Consider the following 22,191-nt stretch of genomic DNA (forward strand, 5'->3'; position numbering starts at 1 on the left):
CAGACAGTGAAGTGGGTGTGATGTTGGAGAGGGACAGATTAGTGGCCATGTTGCTCCAGCAGACCAGGACTGGCCCTTTGTCTCTGCTGACTGCGGATGGAAGGATAATTGGGGGGGGGGGTGTTGAATGGTTAATAGTGCCATTGGTGACCATGGTAATGAAAAGCTGAGCATGCTTCCCCCTGTGCCCCACCTCAGCCCTCACTGTCCTCCTTGTACCGCTCGCTCTTACTGTATGATCCATTGTGTCTGGGGCCGGAACTGGTGCAGGGTCCAGGGACATTTTTAACCTGTTAACCACCATTTTGGTGAATAAATACAAATGCAAAATGTTTGACCATGTTTCTAAAAGTTATTTACGAAGATAACGTCAAACTCTTTAATGGCAACACAGGGTGACAGATGCTGCACATGTCACACACCTGGAATCAGCTGGAGGAGCCTCTTGCTGCATGTTCAGGCCACAACTTTAAGATGTATTATTGCCATCAGCTAATGTGTGCTTTGTAAACATGATTCAATAATTATGGTGATTTTATTCATTTTTTGCTCATTGTCTCAACTTTTTTTTAATTGTTTTTAATTAGGTAATTATTTATATACTACAAAAGATGATATTAAAGGCACATTCTTAAAATGCAAATTGATAGCAAATATTCACTCACTCTTCAAGAGAGGCTCTGTGGGTGATTTCTGCGTTGAGTCCAGACTCTGATGGCGCTACTTCCTGGGCTGCTTGCCACCAAGAGGTATTTCCCCACTGACAGGAAGAAGGATCTCAAAGCAGAGGAAGTTGTGCAATAATACATACTGTCAATAAGTACACAATAATAGAGTAATTATGGTCACAATGCCAAAACATGTGCTTTTGAGGTATGAAATGCAGTTGCTATTGTCTTAATTGCACATTTTGCTTGCTTTTCAATCCACTGTATAATTATACATATATCTATTATTGTGAGTGGAACTGATCTCCTCTGTCTCTTCCTAAAGCTCACACCTTATTTAAATACATTTCACCATTTCCCTCAGAGTGGTAGATAAATTACAATTAACACGATTATAACCTCACTAAATTGTGTCAGGAATCAATTAGGCTGGGAGCAGTGCGTTGTGCAGGGGCCTGTAATGTGTTGCTTGAGATTGCTTTTCATAAGTGATGAGGGGGAGAAGGCATGTATGCAAAACACTGTCAGAGGAAAATTAAAATGAAATGTTTTACATATTTTTCCATTAATCTAAATGAGGCCCGTGTGGCTGGGAGTCTTTTTTTAATTCGCGCCCGGGGATGCCCAATAATAATGACTTGATGTTTTAATAGACTTCTAATGACGATATATGACAAACTAATTGTGGCATCAGAATATTATAAAGCCATAAAATGCATCTTTATTGCGCACGTGGAGAAGTTGGTTATACAAAACAATTATTTAAAACGAGGTCCCTATTTCTTAATTAATTATGTTTAATGTTTGATTTTAAATAACTCAAATGAATATGGCTTCATCTGTGCTTCCTGGCTGAACGCTGACTGATTTAATACTATGAGCCTAATTACTCCTATAATTCTCTGTATTTAAAAGCCGGGGGGACACAAGAGATGGCGTTCCTTACACACACGCGCGCGCGCACACACAAAGAGAGAAAGTTTTTGTGGCCTTTCAACGTTATGATTTCCTTTGAAAAATGACTGAATAGTTGTTTATTTTTAAATACAATTAATAATAATTGCGAAACATGAACTGTGTGCGCTTTGGTCATTTTTTCACATGCCAAATAAACAGCAAAGAATTTTATTTGCAAACATTTTGTCCAAATTTGGATGAGTCCATTTTATTGCGCTTCACATTGAGGCATGATGTTGAGGCTCTGCCTCTGCGGCTCTACGGCTCTGCCCCTGCCCCTGCGGCTCTGCCCCTGCCTCTGCCCCTGCTTCTGCCCCTGCCTCTGCCTCTGCCCCTTCCCCTGCCTCTGCCCCTGCCTCTGCCCCTGCTTCTGCCTCTGCCCCTGCCTCTGCCCCTGCCCCTGCCCCTTCCCCTGCCTCTGCCCCTGCCCCTGCCTCTGCCTCTGCCTCTGCCCCTGCCTCTGCCTCTGCCCCTGCCTCTGCCTCTGCCCCTTCCCCTGCCTCTGCCCCTGCCTCTGCCTGCATGAGTGATCCACATCATTCGCACATGTGGACCATTACTAACTTCATTTGAGACGAGCTTTTGTGCCCCGCGTCACCACTTCATGGTTGTAATGGGCTCTTTATATCTAGCTGCAAATATCATAGCTGCAAACCTCCAAACCCATTGTAAAAAAGCAACATAGGCTGTTTTATTTGCTTTATTTATTTATTTTTAATTATAGGCCTCAGATATTTGATTTGATTTTGTATTTTTATATTATTCAATCTTCGAAAAAGAAGTTGCTCGGGTGAGTTTTGTTGCAAAGATCAGGCCTTGTTGTAGGCCTAGTGGCATTTTATTCCCCAATTCTTTGTTCCCAATATTTGGTTTTCGGCCTTAAAACTAAAGTTGGAGTCAAACCCAGCTCTATGTCCTTGTGTGTAGGCTGATAGCCTCGGAGAGACATTTACAGACAGTTGTGGTGATTCTACCTTGGCCATCTTTCCTCCTGTCCCCCGACACTGTCCCTCTTTTTAACGGGGCTCAGATCAAAGGCGCGGACACATCTCCAAACCCACCCGCTTTGTCTGCTGTTGCCAGGAGTGAGGAGGAAGAAGACTGAGGAGGAGGAGCGGCTGACATGGTAATGAGACTTGTTACAACGCGCGACAAAAAGTCTCCGCAACTTTTTTCTGGACTTTTCTTCCCCTTGGTGTCCATCTGTCCACGCACGCTTTTAAAGTTCGTCTGGCTCCAGCTTTATTGTGCCGAGTGGATTCATCACAGTCTTTGATGAACTTACTCTAAATAAACACAAAGAAAACCACCCCGTTTTAGGCCGTTTTGGATATTCAAGTAGCTTCACAGAGGCCCAAAGAAACACATTTGGCGCTGAAATGAAAAGACATCGTTCAATTTTTGCTTTAAAAAATGGGTCTACAAAATGATTTGCCAGGCTAATTGTTTGCTGTTTTATGGTGACAGAGGCTCCCAGAAAACGGCACCCACAGACCAATAGAAAGTTTACGCGTCCGGGCACAGACACTTTGAGGTGAGGGAAGAAAGGTAGAGAGGGGCTCGTAAAATGCTGCGGGTCGCAGAAATGTGGACACCGGGCCTGAAGAGAGCACCTCACACCTGTCCCAAACACGCAGCAGAGCCGCCTCAGAACTAAGTACAAGACACAAATCTATGTTCAATTATTAAAGACCATAAAGTCGTTATTGGGAACTTTTAGTTCACAAATCACTCAAATAAAAGATCCAATTTATAATTTAATATAGGCTATTGTAGTTACTTTAAATCGTTGAACGTAAATATTTAATCCTAAATTAAGGCCACTGAATTATACTACATTTGGGGTTATTGGCCCATTTTTTTATATTGAAAATTGGGCTATTTCTTGTCTTTTTAAAAATGTATTTATCAGTGCCCCTTAATCCTCGGGCCTTCTTCCTGTTCTCCCAATTACGTCTTGATCCGCCTCTATTTTTCTTTCTTTTTCTGTTCTTTCTCCTTTCTTTTATTCTTTCTTTCTTCCTTTGGCTCGGAGCAGGTGGAGGCCCCGCACCTGCAGCACAGCTGCGCGCACCTTGTTATTGCTGCCGCTGCGTGACGCACGTATGAACGCCGTGCACAACCAACAACACAATCCAGACAGAGACAGTCTCCAACGGCAGCTTTAGCAGAGGACATAGTGAATAAACCACTCAGATATGTAATGGATTATATTATGAAGCGTCTCCCGTTTGAAAAGCTTGTCTTCTTTCAGTTTGCGTGTGTTTTGTCATGCTTGTACGTGACACATTCTAATCCAATTAAAGACGATACCGCCGGACTCACATTATTCTCGCGCCCCTGTCTCCTTAGACTCGCTGACAGCCACTCCTGGTTCAGTGTGAAAGAGAGTCAAGAACCCTCTCTCTTAATCCTGACCACGACGAGACGTGGTTGAAAACGGAAGAAAGAGAATACCTCACTGGCCCTTCAGTCTCGTGTTTTCTTTTGTGCCCTGCTCGGACTTTTATGTTTGGAATATTCATCACGTCTGGGGCAAATAAAGAGGGACAGTTGCAAACACACCAGAAACGTACAGTAAAAGAAATAGATCGGATAATTTACTCGTTTCAAAGTAAATGTTAACATGCTGACAGACCTTTCTGATGTTAGAAGTTTCAAGTGCAGTGCTAAACATCCCATCATTAAAACGGCCTTTGGCTACGCGTTTTAAACACTGCGCTGTGCGCAGTCACCATAATATATTATAGGTGTTGCAAAATGACAGGTAATTGACATTAATCCGCTCTCTCTGAGACTCAGGGGGGATCTAAAGTAAATGGGGATACGGTTAATGAAGCACCACTTGCCCTTTGCATCTCGGTCACAGTGTGCAGCGGGAAGTTTGTAAAACTTCTCTTTTTTGTTTTGACATCGGCCGCTCTCCAGCCACGAGTCTCATAGGCCCAATATGATGAGATTTATGATCGGGGCACGTGGAGGGAAACTTTGTGGAAACGAGCACATTATACTTGGTAAATGATGACTCAGTTTGCTTGCATGACATCTCTTGTGGAATTGATACTTTCCCGAGTGGCTCCAATAACGCGTCATTACCATGTAGAGCTGCTCATACATCCTTGTTATTATGCTTATTAGGATTCACATCGGCGTGTGCTCTATAGGAGAGTGACAGACAGGCAGAGGCCAGGTGGGAGAGGTGCACCGCAAGTGAAGGCACTCGGAGCTCTCCTCCGCGCGTGTTGCTACAGGGGCCCGCGTAATGAGGGCACCTATGGGGACCTCCCGGATGGAGAGGTGTCCTGACCTCGCCCCGACCGGGTTCACAATTGGACTACGTCGACACCTGGCGTCCCCCCTCTTCTCTTTCCCCGAGCAGTGGCTGCGAGAGCCCCCCGTCAAACCCAGAGTTCAGGAGGGAGCGCACAACTTTTTGACAACGATAATGATGTGCGTGGTGGTGCTGAAAATGTTAGGAGGGGTAGTGTAGGGAAATAAGGCTTTGAGTGTCTTATTTTTACCTCAGGACCTATTCACTTGTGATGGAAGAGCAGCACGCCGAAAGCCTCCCACTGAAATGATGAATACTTAATCTCCTGGATAGATTTCACCATCCAAAAACCCTTCTATTCACGGACTGTAACCACAAGGCAGATATTTTTTATCGAATGTCTCTGCCTTAAACAATTTCAATTCATGCGGATGAATTGAACATGGTCCACAACTCAGTGTGCCAGAAGTCCCATGGGGTTATTCTGTTTTTGGTTTCTGTCATAGTAAACATCAAAACACTTACTACTCCATCTAAAATCACGCAAATAATTCAAAATTGGCACTTTAGTAATACATTTAAGTAACTTTTCACTGTCACTCTCATTACGTTCGAATATTTGAACAATTTACTGTAAAGAGACAGGATAAAATAATCATTCATTTCATGCCTTTGCATATTTCCATAAAGCCTGAAGGATTATCTCATGTTCCCATACTTACAGCTCTATATCCTATCAGTCATTCTAATAAAGGCTCACCGTCTCTCTCGATTTAGTGTCACAAAGATGGATAAGGCTTGATAGTTTGTAAGGTACACTGTCATTTACAACCGCAAATGTCTGCGATGGGTCAAAAGGTGTTCATCCCCAATGGAGCTGCTCTAATTATACAATTAGTCTTGTGATTGGGACGGTCCGTGGCTACGTGTCCTGTGGGAGACCCAGACACATTATGGCTGTCATCAGCATCTTCACAGCACGGAAAAGAGGCAGTCTGGCCTAATAAGTGTTTTGGTTATGGTCTAAGCTGAGAAGAGACACGAAGAGGGCGTATTCTTTGATGTCACCAGATTTCTTTACATCCTCCATTTGATGAAATTGATGAAATTGACCTTGCATGTGAAGGAGCGCCATATCTTTGGGTCCTTCAGTGGCAAAACTAAATGATTCTGAACTAGATCTAAGAACACTTTATATAGCATTGTTATGTTTTATTTTTGTGTGAAAAAGTGTGTATATTTGGACTGTTAAAAGCAACGATGCCCCCATAAGACTAATGGAGTATAGGGCATCTATGTATTCAATCATTCATATCATTCACCCCATACGCTTCCTGAAGGTTCTCGGAAGACCCACTTTCAAGTCATGTCTCTCTGCCTATCCAACCATAATTCCTTTTTGGCTTATCATTCTAAACATCAGACAGCGATATTCCCTTGTTCCATCCCTCGCCATATCGGTTATTGTCAAACCTTAAATGTGGAATGGCCTTGTGATGTTCCCGGTTGCACGCGGGCCGCTCCGTAAAGTCCAATGGCGGTCCTGGGGTTGTGTACGGATGAGGAGGCCGCACTACCACCACGGTTAAGTATATTTACGGGTGGTGCACTGTCTTATCACTTTGGATTAGAGCTCCTATGGTGAGGCTAGAAGCTGGGGATGATTGGCCACGAGCTCTTACCACGATGGAGATGCTGGTCCATTTGAAGACCTTCAGATGTTGCCTTATCTTTTGTGAACACATATTGTCTTTTCAGTTTTGTTCAGTCCATCTGGCCACTGCCTTTCACCTGACCCTGACCTCGCCAATTCGCCGCTGCTTCCCAAGGAGCGCCGATCCACCAACTCCCCGACTGTGGTAGAATGATTTCTCCTCAGCTCTTAAATGCTGACCTTTTGGCAACAAAACAGGGTGCATTTGAGGCCAGGCGTCTGATGTGGCTAGCACTTAGCACATTCTATTTGGTGCTGCTTCTTATCTCGGGGCACAATGGGCAGTGATGGAAGATGGCCTGAGATGAGGGTGGGTGGACATCTTTTAGTGGTTCCATGTCTTAAATGTTGTTATATTTTCATTTTACACCTGTTTCTTCTTATGGTGAGCTTTGATTTCTTATGGTGAGTTTTGATTTTAAATTCCATAAACATCAGTGTCCCTCGTTACGACCTAAACACATTAAATAGTACTTTGACTGAACAATTCCAATGTTATTTTATTCTTTATATCGTTTTATGTTGGCGTTTTGGTTCTCGGGATTATTTTATCCACTCATTTGGGTTGCCAGTTCCTACAAAACCAATTGGAAATAACCCTAAAAGGACTCTCTCTGATCTTAAAACGCACTACCCAAATGAGAAAAAACTATTATATGTCCTCTATAAATTAATTAATGATTATTATATACTCTACATTTAGTTTAGGCCCAGTACTCTCTTTATTACCCACGATGCATTCCCACTTTTTCGTATGCATTGTGCTATTAAATATAAATATGTATTGCAGCCATGTTCAGGTCATTACATACTATTTTATGCCTGTCAATTCAGGATGCATGCTTAACAGAAAAAGTTACAAAAGACCATTTTTATGTATCCCTTTCACAGCAAGAACCTCCAAAGCAGTGGCACAAATTCAAATGCCGTACTCTCAAAGTCCATTTGTTACCCTGTGATAAAGTATTGACTCCTCCATTTCACCTCGTCCCCAGTCAATCCAGTCCAGTTCCCCAGTACACTGAAGCTTACATCCTGCATTTAGAGCCTTTTAGGAAAGCCCTGTCATTGAAAGTGAATAGTGAGTACTAACACTTATGTCGTTTTTAGTGTGTGTCCGGAGCGGTGGGCCAGGTAGCAGGGCCCGGCTCACGTGGTTGTCCATGGATGACCTTGCTCCCCTCACCTACTCCACTGCCTTGGAGTGGCTCCCAATCCCGGGATGGGGCTTTTGGACCAGCACCAAGTCTCTTCCCCCACAGATGTTACAGAGCCACCCAATATTATGTCAGTTAGTGAGGGATGTAGTGTTCTGTATGCGTGTGGCAAATTGATTTCTCGAAACATTTAGAATCTTAACCTGATTTTTATGTGCAGTAAATGTGTAATGGAGAACAATGAAATGTATTATAAATGTTGCATTGGACACTCAGAACATGTTGCATTGAATGGTCAGAGACTTTCCTATTTAACTAATGGAACATAATTTAAATTCAAATATGTTTAAATATGTTAGAAGTTTCCAGGGAAATTAATCCATTGAAAAGGCTTAAGTAGTATTTTTTCTTTATTTTTTTCACAATTCACACTTGACTGAAGAATTCCTCTGATTTTATAACCACAACAATTATCATATTATCTGTGTTACATTTAAAACATTAACTATTAAAATGAGTATTTACAAACTTCTTGAAAGATTATAGCAAACCTTACACAACATTTTACAAGTGACATACAGTTTGTTGTCTTGTCCTCGGGTGGTAATTGATTTAATGAAGCTCTTATGAAAGTAAAAGCACGCACGGGGTGTTTCTCTGTGCGCTCCTCGGGGAAAGACAGCGGGGCAAAGAGCGCCGTGTTCCGTTCACACCAACACGGGACAGAAAAACTACACTCCAGTTTCAAAAAGTACCGTTTTGAAACACATCCAGTGCCCCCCAGTAAGTAAACGAGCTAAAATCACTCACTTGTTAACAAACTTTCGCTTTTTCCTGACGAAACAAAGTGAGATCCGAGGTAATCGGTGGCGCACGGTCTCGTAGACGTTTTCCAACTCCACGGTGAAACTTTAGATGATCAGCCAGGTAGGACGGCTTTGGGATGAGAAAAAAAAAACTTGGCAAGACGCCTGGTAAGAAAATTGGGCCGTAGGAATTGGTATGTTTGTAAGAGAACTGGGGGAAGTGATAAACACACACGCACGGTTAGTTTAAACTGCCAAGAAACACGTACAAGTTACAGCCCCTTTCTCTTTAATGTGACTTCATGCCCTCTATATTTTTAATGGCAGAGTTTATTCTAACACTTCCATGCCTTTTTTCCTGTCAGTGTTTATTCTAGTGAGCAAAACGGATCATGATTTACAAAGTATCAGTCAAATGATCTAAAATGATTGCCCCTTGAACAAACATTTTGCAGAAGTGAGACAAAGTTTGTGTTCGTGGTGCATGTAACTCTTTCTGTTCTCCATCATCACGTTTCCATTCCAGACAGTAAAACTTGACGCATAATTATGGATGTAGGTAACGAAAGGGGCTGTTTTTCCATTCACATTTGGACCGTTTTCACACCAGGTAAGTCGTTTCTAAATGTGAGGCTTCTCCCGCGGCAGAAGGCTCTCACTTCTGTCGTGGTTGCTTGGATTGTGCGCGATGTAATCAAAGCGTTTGTTTGTGTCTGTTGTGACGCAGGTGCACCGATCCAATGACCTGTTGTCCCCGCTCTCCCTCCTTAACTTCTGGCTTCTATAACGAGACTATTTCTGCGCATATAGTGCTGGCGCCATTCAGGACACGGATAAAAGCTTGTAAAGTCTGACAAGACAGCGTTTGTTTTGCCTTTACGCTCGTCTGAGAAATTATCTTTCACCCTTTTGGAAGAAAAAAAAAAAACGTGCACAATTGAGAAGCGGTGACCGTGTTCTCACTGCCGACTTTTGGCTTTGTCCCTTCCAAAGTGGCGTCTGTGTGTCTGACTCTGCCAGTTACTGATTTGCAGGCAGTATGTTAAGGTGGCCCATGTAAGTGATTTCCACGGGCATCCCACTAAAGGAGAACAAATCGCTGACAAAGGAGTGCCTTTCCCATTCAGCTGCGTTGTTAGGACAACCAAAAAGTATTCCTCAGATAATAAGTTCTACTTCAAAGCGTTTCCCAGTGAAGGGTGACTGCTTCACTCCTTTTCTTAAGTCCGCCTCTTTTCTAACACCCAAGGAACTGTCCTCTGGTTATTTTTCATCGTGTTTATCTTGTAGCATTCATTGAGCTCTTGTTTCCAAACAGGACTTACAAGAGCCGAGTCTTCGAGGCCCATAGTGTTATAAAAGTCCACAGAATAAAGGCTGAGTGGAGGCCGCAAGTGCAAGTGAATGAGGCGTTTGATGAAGTGGCGGGGAAAGCCGTAAAACGGATCAAGAACCTGAGCTCAGGAGAAACAGTGCCCTATTATTATTTTAACCCTTGTATAGGCTAATACTGTAATATTTCACATTGCCCATTCAAAGTGAGTGTGCGTAAAAGGGACATTACACACATCCACGTGCTTTACAACACATTTTAGAAATAAAACGTTTTATATTTAATAGTTTCCTTGGGCTTTGATTTTCCCAAATGTAGTTCCCCATTGTGGCTTTTCCAACAAGACATGCTTCCAAATCGAGCGTCTCCCCAATTGCTATAGAAAAGCTAACTTACCATGAAGACTGTTCCTCTATTTTCTCTGAGTCCCTTTGATGGTGCAAGACTTGCGTTGGTCAATTTTCATTCTATAGGCTGGACAGCAAGGTTTTTAATGGATGGAATAGAAAGGCGGCTTGTTTTAAAGCTCTATACAAGGTCCTCCTTATTGTCACGTATCTTTTTTATCTTTTATTTGGCCTGTGAATGATCCATGCCTGAGCACGGCTTTGTATTTCTCCCCATTCATAGGGCCTACAAGTTTTTGACTCAATAATAAGCGCAAATCTGGGCCGCACAGGCCCTTGGACGTGGAAAGTCTGGACTAAAATAGTGGAAATATTACATTAAATTGTCATTTAAAAAATAGAAAACATACAATTTTTAATTATGGGTTTCAGACTGAATTTAAAGATATGATAAAGTCACACTGGTAATTACCATATTGTATTCTTGGGTTTTATTATTAAAATTTACCATTGTTTTGTGGCAATTTTAAATTGAACACCATTTTCTCACACTTATCCACATTCTTAGTTTTTTTTAGATGCAACTCAAGTAATCAAATCACTACAAAAAGGCATGCCAGAAATTGACTGAAATGTTCACATTAATAAATGCTTTTTACCCACAACGATTATAAAAAAAATAATCCAATACTTTGATAGTGGACATTAACAATAAAATTAAAATGAATAAAACATCAATATACTACCATAATCACCAAAATGGTTATTATTATTCTTTGGTGTTTCTGTAATTCCAGTACAACAATAATTATTAACAGCAAATAAATTACATAGTACAAAACAAAACAAAAATCTTCAAATGAATAAAACTACATAAACATTCAGAAGCCTCAGCCTCAGTACAGTGACATATTTACAAATCAGGGTTAAAGTCTGTAATGTGGACATTTAGGGTCTCCAGGGACTCAACACTTTAATCAGCATGTGTGTTTTTGCATAAAATAGAATCTTAAATAGTTCTTAAATATTACAAAATTCCCTCCAAACACCTGTATTGTAAAAATCTGAAAAGGTAAATCACAAACTATAAGAACCTTAATCTCATCTTCTGTTTCGCTGTTGAAACGACACAGTTTAATAAAAAGCATAAAAACATGCGGCTGCTTGACCACTTGTAACAAAGTGAGTTTGCCCTTGTGTCTGGAAAATGACAGTGATTGATCATAGGCCAGTTCTGAATCTGCAGTGGGATGATGAGAGGTCACTCCGGCAATGGCACTGGAGCACCACACCAGTTGAATTTTAATATTTCATACAAAAATTCAAATAATTTAAAATTGATATACAAAAAAGATCAGTCCCGAATTGTGTGGGGTTTTTTCTGTCAATTTTCCCTCTGGTACCTTTGCTTTACTATTAATAATGTGTGTGGGCTCAATGCAGGTTTTGTGTGTGTGTGTGTGTGTGTGTGTGTGTGTTTCAGTACAAAGCTGAAGTCACCGAATCATTCTTATTAGGTTTTATTCATTCTAAATAAATTACTATGTTTGCTTCTTGTTTATAACCTTGGAACATAATTATGTTATATCTAAATGTATGGCCTTCACTGTATGACATTTAAACTTTTAAAAAACGTTGTCCTGATCCTAAGAATGCCCTTAAATCTTACAAAGTCATGACAAGAGAAGTGCACTAAGGGCGACATCGACTACTGAACTTGCTCCTATTGACTGCATTGGAGTCCACGTTGCCTATAGTGAGTGCGTTAGGAAGGACATCCCAAGTGCTATAGCAGCCCCAGTGGACCTGACACTGTAGTCTGGATGGAGAGCTGACAAACACACACACATACACAGGCACAAGTCACGTGGTTGTAAACAATCAGCGTCACAGCATCGTCCTGGGGTCGGAGTTTCTGAAAGAGTCCTCGTCGTCTGACTCTGACGTGGGCACGTCGCTGGAGGGCGTGTGCATGTGATTGAGACCCCCGCTTCCTTGGCACACGTACCACTCGTTTAAGTTGGTCACCTGGGGAGACAGGTTCGACGAGCGGTTCCGGTGCGTGTCCGGGGGTGACAACGGGTCGCCCAGGGAATTGGTGGACGCGGAGATGTACGGCGTGACGTTGGTGGACGAGGGAGGCGGGGATTTGCAGTGTACTTTCATGTGCTTGCGCAGGGAGCTCGGGTGCGTGTAGGACTTGTCACAGCCGCGCACTTTGCAGTAGTAAGGCTTGTCACTGGTGTGCACGTGAGAGTGCTTCTTCCGATCGCTGCTGTTCGCAAATTTTCTGTCACATCCATCGAACTCGCACTTGAAGGGCTTCTCTCCTGATGGGGGGGGGCACAAACAAACAATAACTACATGCAACTCAGCCAGAAAGCGAAACAAGCCAATCATGCACGATTCTGGAGTCAATAAAGCTAAGATTCCAAGTGTAGCCGGTGTATCTGCGTGATCTGCTTTGTCTTGAGTTCAAACTGAATACAATATACACGGTTTTTATCACAGTTTGCAAATTAAATGTAATGAAATATGAGTCCGCTCACACCCTTGAGTGTGTAGGCTACACTGGTCCACACACCAGTTAATTACACGATGCAGCACTTTTTTCTTCCTCCGCTGGGGCTCAGTTAAGTTCTCCACACTCACTCCCACTTGTCCAAAGCATTTTCATGTGTGAACACGTGTAACATGCCTTAAGGCCCTGTGGTTACATGTAGACTGTGTCTGTCTGGATATGAAGGGAGGTCAAGCGGGAGGGGCGGCGCTCTGGAGACCACCTATGTTTATACAGCACCAAAATATTTGCCCATTGAAATAAATTATATTTTATTTCTATTCCCCAAACATATATACGTACAATATATTTACTTTAAAAAAATAATCATATATTTTCTGTAAATACACCCCTTATGGTTTAAGCCAAATTAGACCTACAACATGAAATGTCCTAAAACTTCTAAAAATAAAACAAAAACTTCACTTTCAGGTTTGCTCTTAGATTATTATACAATATATGTACACACTTTCTGTCACTTTACCAACACCTCGCGCATTTAAAAACTTATATAACTTAATATTTATTTCCCTTGTGTCATAGAAGAGAGCACGTTCCCATGTGCCCTGTCACTGATCCCCATGTACACATGCTCCAGTCCTGTTCACGTGCACTTAAACCTTTCCACGTTACAGCCTACAATATTTTCAACTTCTCTACAACTTCTGTCAACTTGTTATAACACGTATGTTAATAGCAAAGCTTTGTAGTATAGACTATAGATGATTGTGGAGTGCGTGTTTACAGACCTGTGTGAGTCCTCTTGTGAATCTTTAAATTCTCCGAACGCGCAAACACTTTTCCACAGCCGGGGAACGGGCAGGGGAAGGGCTTCTCTCCGGTGTGAACTCGTATGTGATTGATCAGTTTATATTTTGCTTTGAACGCTTTTCCTTCTCGGGGACATTCCTCCCAAAAACACACGTGGACACTCTGCTCTGGACCTCCGACGTGCTCCACGGTGACGTGGTTGACCAGCTCGTGCATGGTGCTGTACGTCTTGGAGCAGGGCTTCTTGGGACTCTGCGTATCCTGGTCGATCCACTTACAGATGAGCTCTTGTTTGATGGGCTGCCGCATGTACCGTAAAAACGCGCCTGCCGCGGCTGCGTGAGGAGTGGATGCGATGTTCAGATTCATGGAGTTGTACGTGTGCAGAGACGAGGGTCCATAGTGCTCCGGCCTGTGCGTGCTGAAGTGATCCGGCCTCTGATAGATGTCTGCCGGCAAGCCCAGGCGCATCTGACCGTTGAGTCCATGGTGATGGTGGGCACCTGGGGACCCCTGCTCGTGGAGCCCAGAAAAAAGGCTGCCACCGTCCGCGTGTCCGTACGCACCTGTTGAGGAAATGAACATGCCATGGTGATGTGGCGAGGAGGCGGAACTATGCTGGTCGCCAAGCGCGTGCATAGCAGAGGCTGAGAGTTCTCTCCTGAAGATGAAGTCCCTGCTGCTCGAGTAGCCCGAGTGGGGGTGATGGGCCACGGGGAAACCGAGCGTGTGCGTCGCGTTCTGCGTGGCGGTCTGGGCTTCGGGGAGATGCTGGTGGTGGTGGTGGTGGTGGCTCTGGATGTGATGAGACGGGCTAAGTTTCAGCGCGTTGGTCTGCGCCATGTGCTCGGGTCCGAATGGAGTGAGCGCCACTCCGGGGTCGTTGGCCAGCTCCCCAGGGTGGAGGTGGGCATGGTGGGAGAGAGGGTGATGCCCCCCTAGCCCCGGGAAGCCTGTCATATTCTGATGAGGAAGGGCTTGAGTCGCTGCCAAATCCGCTAATCTTATCGTTGGATTCCTCTTGCTTAAAGGGGATTCCATAACTACACTGACACGTCCATCCGCGCTCCGCGATATTGTTTTTACACCACACCTGACTCGCTAAACATGAGGGGAATATGTATATAAGGGCCTATAACTTCTTATGTCCGGCTTCTAACTCTGCTTGCTCCTTTCCCCGCTCTGTCCTCAAGCGATTGGCAGAACATACAACAGTTGGAGCACACAGTGGGGAATACAGTTTAGAAATGGCACTGCGGGTATTGGACGGATTTTGGTGACTGGCAGTTAGGAGAACGAAGCGATTGGCTGTCGTTCAGCGCAGGGGCTCAGCAGGGTTCCGCCCCCTAACTCTCTTTATCGCCTTGGACTCCAAAAAGTTGTACTCTACAAAGTTGCCAGCGGATATGTTTTCATCTCTCCGCGCCTTTGTGTGCGCGTTTACTCCCGGACCACTAATGTCAGTGTGTGCACGGGACGAGTCCGCGCGAATGTTCTTGAGTCCTGGCTCGGTTCATCCAATCCACATTTGAAGTCGCCATATGGGGAGAAAACTGCTCCGTCCCATCCCAGAGACCGGTCTGGCCGCAGTGATAGCGGTGGATGTGTCAGAGGCGCCACGTTTGGTTCTTTCATTTGCCTAACAGACTAATAAAAGGTTAAATAGTGCTGGGAGAAGACAGAGGAGGCGTAAAGTCACACACCTGTAAAAAGCTGCTACTTTTTTAAAACAAACAACACGCACTGTTTTAGGATCCTGGGTCTGAAGACGGAGCTGCATGTTTGAGGGTGGACGGCACAGATGTGGTCCAACACCGAACAGATCTGCGGCTTTGTAGAAGATTGTTTGGTTAGAAAGTGCGTTAAGTTATTTAGAAAACGTTTACTGTTTTTCTATTGATTCAATTTAACTTTTTTTCCCAAATTTTAAAGTACAATGTATTGCAAGCTATTGGGGGGGAAAAAAGCATAAAACATGCACAAAAATAACAATGTGTTAATTGTAATATTGTAAATTTTGGCTAATATTTTGGCCAAGAATACAAATACAAAATACAGTATACATTAAACTTTGTCCAACGTTGTTGTCCATGTTGTCCGTTTTTAAGATATTATTCAATACTATAACTAGTACTGTTACTATTTTTACTATTAGCACCCAATGTTTTATATCGACTATATATATATATATATATATATATATATATATATATATATATATATATATATATATATATATATATATATATTTATTTATTTATTTATTTATTTATTTATTTATTTATTTATTTATTTATATATAATATATATTCATTGCTTGTGGGAAATTGACAAATTTCCCATTAGGGATGTATATATATATATATATAATTGAATTTTGTCAATTTCCCACACGCAGTGAATATTTTAATGTGACATTTTTAGTTGAGTGATCATATATTTTTCCTTGAAGTTTTATTGTTACATTTTAAACAAGCCTATTTAAAATGTTTGTGTGACATTTTTTGTAAAACAATTATTTCATTAATTAAAAAGAAATGCATATAAATAATATAATCACCACATGACTGTAACGCAGTGGACTACCTCGCTTTAATTGCCTTGTACTTCCAGAGTCAAACGGAAGCCGCCCTGTTCCCTCCTTCCACTCTCGGTGCCTCCTCTTTAAAACAAAGGCGCTTTGTCATAAACGGACTTATTTTACCAAAAGGAGTCAAGAGGGCAACATATGTGGTCTTAATGGGTCGGAGGTCAAACATCCATGAAACACAAGGTCATGGAATGGGCGCAAGTAAAAGTTATGGCGTGTCAACATATTGACGCTGTCACGTAACAGGAGGAAAAAACAAACGGCCTGTAAGATTGTCTTCAGGCAGAGTGTGACCAGCGCTCCTCACTCTATTGATAACACTTCCCACATTCACCACCAGCTTTATGGTTCATATAGAGATTTGTGTTACGTGCCCAGGCTGTATATCAGCCTATATCCTGCGTAAAACCTGTTGAAACGGTCTTTGGGGATATGCAACATAATACATCCCCTTTCTTCACCACGCTGAAGGGACAACCCATGCGTCCCCTTGTGTGATAGATTTTTTTTCTCTCCTCTCTTAATTTTCCCTTTACTTCAATGTGCGTATCCACTGAAGGTTTTGTGGTTTTGCAGAGAAATAAAGAACTTCTTATATGGGGTCGGCAGACGTGACTTTGAACTTGGATCAGCTCTTGCGCTTCCTGTGGTGCAGTTTGAAATAGACTTGGGGGAACGGCGCGCGCGCGCGCGCACACACATACACACACACAAACACAGACACACACACACACACACACACACACACACAAATGCACGTAACGCATAGTGAAGAGCCCCATACAATCCGAGCTAACACAAGGCATTAAAGTTAGAAAAAGTTTGCCCATTTGTCTTGGCTCTAGTTATTCAAGTGGCATTGCAGAGGAGGAATCGGACTGGGCCTGTGTAGGTAGCACGTAAGTAAACCTTTTGTATTTAAAAGAACATTTGTGTAAACATGTGGGATTGTCAGGGCAATGTAAGGGCTTTGTGTTTGTGATTGTGTTGACAAAAATAATGAATTGCCAAATAGTATCTCAGTAACACATACAACACAAACAAATAGATGTCGGTATATTCAAGAAAGTGTTTCCCTATAACCACGTAGTACATTTGTGTATGGTTAACCAACACAAATGTATCCCAGCGCTTTACCGTGTTCCTTAATTGGTGTGGTGATTTTTGAAAACCACCAAAGAAGCTCAACCAGTAACATATGGAACCATTAAAGACGGTGTGTACAGTGCGGCGTGAGCACCTCTTAAGGCCCAGATGTGGCTCTACAACTGCAACAAAAACACCAGCCAAGCGTTTAGATGTAAAGCTTTTCCGCTATGATAACGGACACATGAATATTAATGGATTTACAAAATGATGTGTTGGGTTGAGTGTCCTTGGAAAAAAATTAAATAATGAAAACATAGATAACCCAATGCATCAGATTCTGAAAGCCAACTTATGGTCCAGGCAGGCTATACTTTCTGGTGTAGCCTACAGGCGTCATTTAATTACCATGTGTTTGTGCAAATGCCTGTTATAGCGCTTTAGTTCAAACTGTGTTGTGTGCAAGCTTGTCGTGGTTTTAATGCACGACTAGTGTCTGTAGTTGAGTCGCAATTATTTTAGTTGTGTGAAACAATTACGCGTTTCTAAAATAGTAATTGTTCAGTATAGTCTGTGCTATTTTCGTGCATAGAAAGTCAATAACAGTCACGTTCTATTCTACGTAACTTTGCGCGTACGTGACACCAAATACAAAATAAACACTCCAGTCCCTCGCACTGATCCTGAAGCCTATTCCCCCCGAACCGTATCCTAAAAGTAGGCGGTAATTATTAGTGGAAAATGGCGTTGCACTATTAAGTCGTCCCGGCGCAGTTGGCCATTGGCTGTGCGCGAGGGACTGATGAGATCCGTTGGCCAATCAGAGCGCAGGATGCGAGTGGAGGGGCTCCAGTTAAAGGGGGCGGAAGAGGAGGTAGAGTCAGTCCACGGAGAAAGAGGGACCTCTACGATAAACACTGCGAGCTACAGAAATATAAGCAATCGGACGAGCAACGTTAGAGATGCTCCAGCTGCTCTTTGGCGAAGGACACCTAGTAAGATAATTAATTCATTCAGAGCTTTTGAACCAAGAAGCAGTGGACACCAGGAAAGTCTGTCTTGTTTGGAATTTTTAGACTGACATTAAAGTCAATTTTTTTTACAATTATTTTCTTCATCCGCGGACCACTGCTTTGACGCACGCCTGATGCTGGTTAAAAGGTTGGAAGTAACCGCGTTGCTTGCAGCACCGTGTGATTTTCTTTTTTAAACTTTACTTCGAGCCGAATTAAAGGAAAGTCGACTGGTTTCGTGAGAGTGCAGTCATGTTGCTGGACGCTGGTCACCAGTTTCCCGGACTGGGAGTGAGTTCGTTTGCCAGACATCATTCCGCGAGCGACATGCAGGACAGAGACTTGAGTTTGGCTCAGAACAGCTTTGTAGACTCGGCACACATGGGCGCGTTTAAACTCAACCACGACCTCTCCCCAGGACAGAGCTCTGCGTTCAGTAGCCAGGCGCCCGGTTACCCCGCTGCGGCTCTGGGTGCGCACGCTCATGTCACGTCCTACGCCAGCTCCCCTTTCAACTCAACCAGGGACTTTCTGTTTCGCAGCCGCGGCTTTGGAGAATCCTCTCCGGCGAGCGGCCAGCACACTATTTTTGGCCCCACGGCGGGGTCCCTACATCACTCCCACACAGACACTCAAGGCCACATTCTCTTCCCCGGGATCCACGACCAGCACGGCACCCACGGATCCCCCAATGTGCTCAACAGCCAAATGCGCCTCGGACTATCCGGGGACGTGTTCGGGCGCTCTGACCAGTACCACCAGGTGTCCAGTCCGCGGACCGACCACTACTCCGCCGCGCAGCTCCACAACCAGTACGGCTCCATGAATATGAACATGGGGATGAACATGGCAGCACACCACCCCGGCGCCTTCTTCCGCTACATGAGGCAGCAGTGCATCAAGCAGGAGCTGATCTGTAAGTGGATCGACCCCGAGCAGCTCAGCAACCCCAAGAAGAGCTGCAACAAAACTTTTAGCACCATGCACGAGCTGGTCACGCACGTTTCTGTTGAGCATGTTGGCGGACCCGAGCAAACGAACCACATCTGCTTCTGGGAAGAGTGCGCCCGGGAAAGCAAGCCTTTCAAGGCCAAATACAAACTGGTTAATCACATTAGGGTCCACACCGGAGAGAAGCCGTTCCCGTGTCCATTCCCCGGCTGTGGGAAGGTGTTCGCCCGCTCAGAAAACTTGAAGATCCACAAACGAACGCATACAGGTAAAACAACCATATAGATATGTACATTTGTATTTATTTATTGTATTTAAGTATTAGGCTTTGTAATTAGGTTTAAACGTGCTTTGCCTTGGATATAATAATAATTATTATAACGCAAGGTTAAAATAACGCTATTTTCGGAGGAATCAAAATACATGTGAACAAATTGTAATCATACACACATAACCCCTCCATTTTGATATTACATATTAGTAACATAGTTCTATTTACATTCCATGTAGGCCTATTGTGTGAAGTTTGGAATGAGGTCAAATATGACACAAGGACAATGCAGGCTATACGATCGTGGAATCTTTAGTTATTCTAATTTTTATCCAACTTTTTCCCCTAGAAATTCACTAAATTTGCATTGCATGGATTTGCAATTCATGCATGCTTTAGAGCCCTCTGTTGTGTTGTAGATCCTCTGCCCGCACTGTTTATGCGTGTCTTTTGTTTTTCATGGTGCGTTTCCCCCCCTCTTGATGGGGCTTATAAGGTGCTAGACAGGGCCATTACCAAGCTTTCACATTTGGACTTGTATTTTCTTGGGGGACAGTGTGGCGGGGCCATGCCACGAAAATGGTCAGGTGTTAATTAGATTTTTATTATCTATGGTGTGGGAGTTAGGGAGGATGACCTCATGCCTGAAGGTTTCCATCACATTTAAAATAGAATTTAAGTCAGTTAATATTGGTTAATATATATTGAATGCTTGGAAATGTTTATTTGGAGAAAGAATGACCTGGACTCTTTTTGCTCTGCCTACAGGAGAGAAGCCCTTCCAGTGTGAGTTCGAAGGCTGTGACAGGAGGTTTGCAAACAGCAGCGACAGAAAGAAACACATGCATGTGCACACTTCAGACAAACCATATCTCTGCAAGATGTGTGACAAGTCCTACACACACCCCAGCTCCCTACGGAAACACATGAAGGTAAATATCCCATACACTGTCTGAGTTGCACTTTTAAATAATCACTCTAAATCCAATTTCCAATGCAATCTGATCTAATGTATTTCTCTAATCTATTCCAGGTTCATGAAGCCTCTCCACCTGGCTCAGACTCGTCCCCAGCAGGCAGCTCTGGTTATGAGTCCTCCACCCCCCCAGGCCTGGTGTCCCCCACTACAGAGACCCAGAGCAACACCACCCTGTCCCCAGCCTCAGTTGTGCACAACTCCAGTGGACACAGCACCCTGTCCTCCAATTTCAGTGAGTGGTACGTGTAGGACTCTGGCTCGGGCCGAAGCCATACACACTCTTTAAAACAAAAACAGAAAAGCACTGGACCATCCTGCACGAGAATGGGACACGTGCACGCAAGAGGCACACAAATTTTGTTTATTTTGTATTTTATTATAACTCTCCTTGTGTAAGGGGATTAATCAGAGGACATAATGTATCATAGTGAATATTGTACATAAAATTGGAGAAGCCCACTTGCCCATTGGTTGTGATAGTTTGTCTGTCCTTGGTGTAGATGTCCCTTCAATGGTAGCTATTTCTCTATTTCCAACTTCTATAGTGCACATATTCCGATAGCGTTGTATCATGTTGAATATTGTGATCTTAAGGCAAACTGATTGTACTATGCTAAACATCTAATTGCAGAGTGCCAAAGTTAACATGGAACTGGAACAGACCACAATATATTGCTTGTGAATGTACATTTGTTTTGATTTAGTTTGGGCTTAACTTGTGATGTTTTGTGCTTTGCAAGTTTTGAATTGTGAAATACTATCCGGAAGGAAAATAAACGTTGTGCCGTTGGGTTTTCTGTAACTACACTCTTCCTGTTGTAAATACCAACTGCCATATTTATCCATTTGTAATTAAATTATGCTATTTACTTGCTACAGATAAAACAGTATTTATAAAGAATGTTTCTTTACTATAAATATGTACATTTACGAGCTTAACATGGGCAGTTGTTTTGATTAATGTGCTTTTGTTCAAAGTTTTAAGAGGTGTCCTTCCTAATTGTGATAAAAAATTTACTGCATACAAATATAATAAAATGTGTTGCAAGTATAAACATGTATTCTAGTGGTTATTTTGTGGATATAATTAAGAAATGTACAGCCGGGTAGTGCAATTTATTTGTAAAATAATCAACATTAATTAGACTTTAAAATGTACAAAGTAAATATAACCAGGTGAATAGCCCATTCCATTTATTCAAAATCTCAATTATTCAGACCACACACAATTCTCCTAATAAAGTGAACACGTTTGATTTCATTCAAAATTATTTAAAAGTCGTATTTAACATTATGTTTTTATAACGTTTTTTTTTTTTAGAACATTTGATTTGCTGGTGCCGCTCGAGGAGGCATCATCTCCAGCTTGTTAACTCCTCCTGAGTTCATTTATCTTAGACACGACTTCCAATGTTGCCGTGGGTTTTACATTGTACAGTGCGTAAATGGTTGTGTTGCGTGTTTGTGTTGACTCTGTGCTGCTGCTGTGGCCGGTGCTTTTCTCTTATAGGCCGAGTCTCCGCTGTAGCAGCAAGTGGCTCTGCGTGATGGCTCTGGACGCGGCTTACATTACGCATCCCACTGGTGATGCAAAAAATAAATATGCTAATTTGATGTAAACATTGACGCGAGTATAAATAAGCTCTAAATTTACAAGAACGAGGGCTGTGTTGTGAAGTGTAATTGCATAAATGGCTCTGTATGAGGCTCCCCGTTC

The 22,191-nt window shown here is 42.8% G+C and overlaps 2 protein-coding genes across 2 annotated transcripts; one reads left to right on the forward strand and one right to left on the reverse strand.

Moving 5' to 3' along the window:
- Window positions 1-11,869: 11,869 nt before the first annotated feature.
- On the reverse strand, window positions 11,870-14,801 carry zic5 (zic family member 5 (odd-paired homolog, Drosophila)). Its single transcript, XM_072444865.1, has 2 exons — window positions 13,563-14,801; window positions 11,870-12,583 (listed from the first exon to the last, which is right to left on the reverse strand). Exons 1-2 carry the CDS (start codon window positions 14,623-14,625, stop codon window positions 12,141-12,143), a joined length of 1,506 nt encoding a protein of 501 aa, XP_072300966.1. The 5' UTR covers window positions 14,626-14,801; the 3' UTR covers window positions 11,870-12,140.
- Window positions 14,802-17,990: 3,189 nt separating this feature from the next.
- On the forward strand, window positions 17,991-21,529 carry zic2a (zic family member 2 (odd-paired homolog, Drosophila), a). The gene is made up of 3 exons (XM_072444866.1): window positions 17,991-19,492; window positions 20,264-20,427; window positions 20,529-21,529. The coding sequence occupies exons 1-3, from the start codon at window positions 18,526-18,528 to the stop codon at window positions 20,721-20,723; spliced, it is 1,326 nt and encodes a 441-aa protein (XP_072300967.1). The 5' UTR covers window positions 17,991-18,525; the 3' UTR covers window positions 20,724-21,529.
- Window positions 21,530-22,191: the final 662 nt, after the last annotated feature.

Source organism: Eucyclogobius newberryi, unplaced genomic scaffold (assembly GCF_026437365.1).
Source record: "Eucyclogobius newberryi isolate DKJ021-1_F unplaced genomic scaffold, fEucNew1.0.hap1 SCAF_14, whole genome shotgun sequence".
NCBI lineage: Eukaryota > Metazoa > Chordata > Actinopteri > Gobiiformes > Gobiidae > Eucyclogobius > Eucyclogobius newberryi.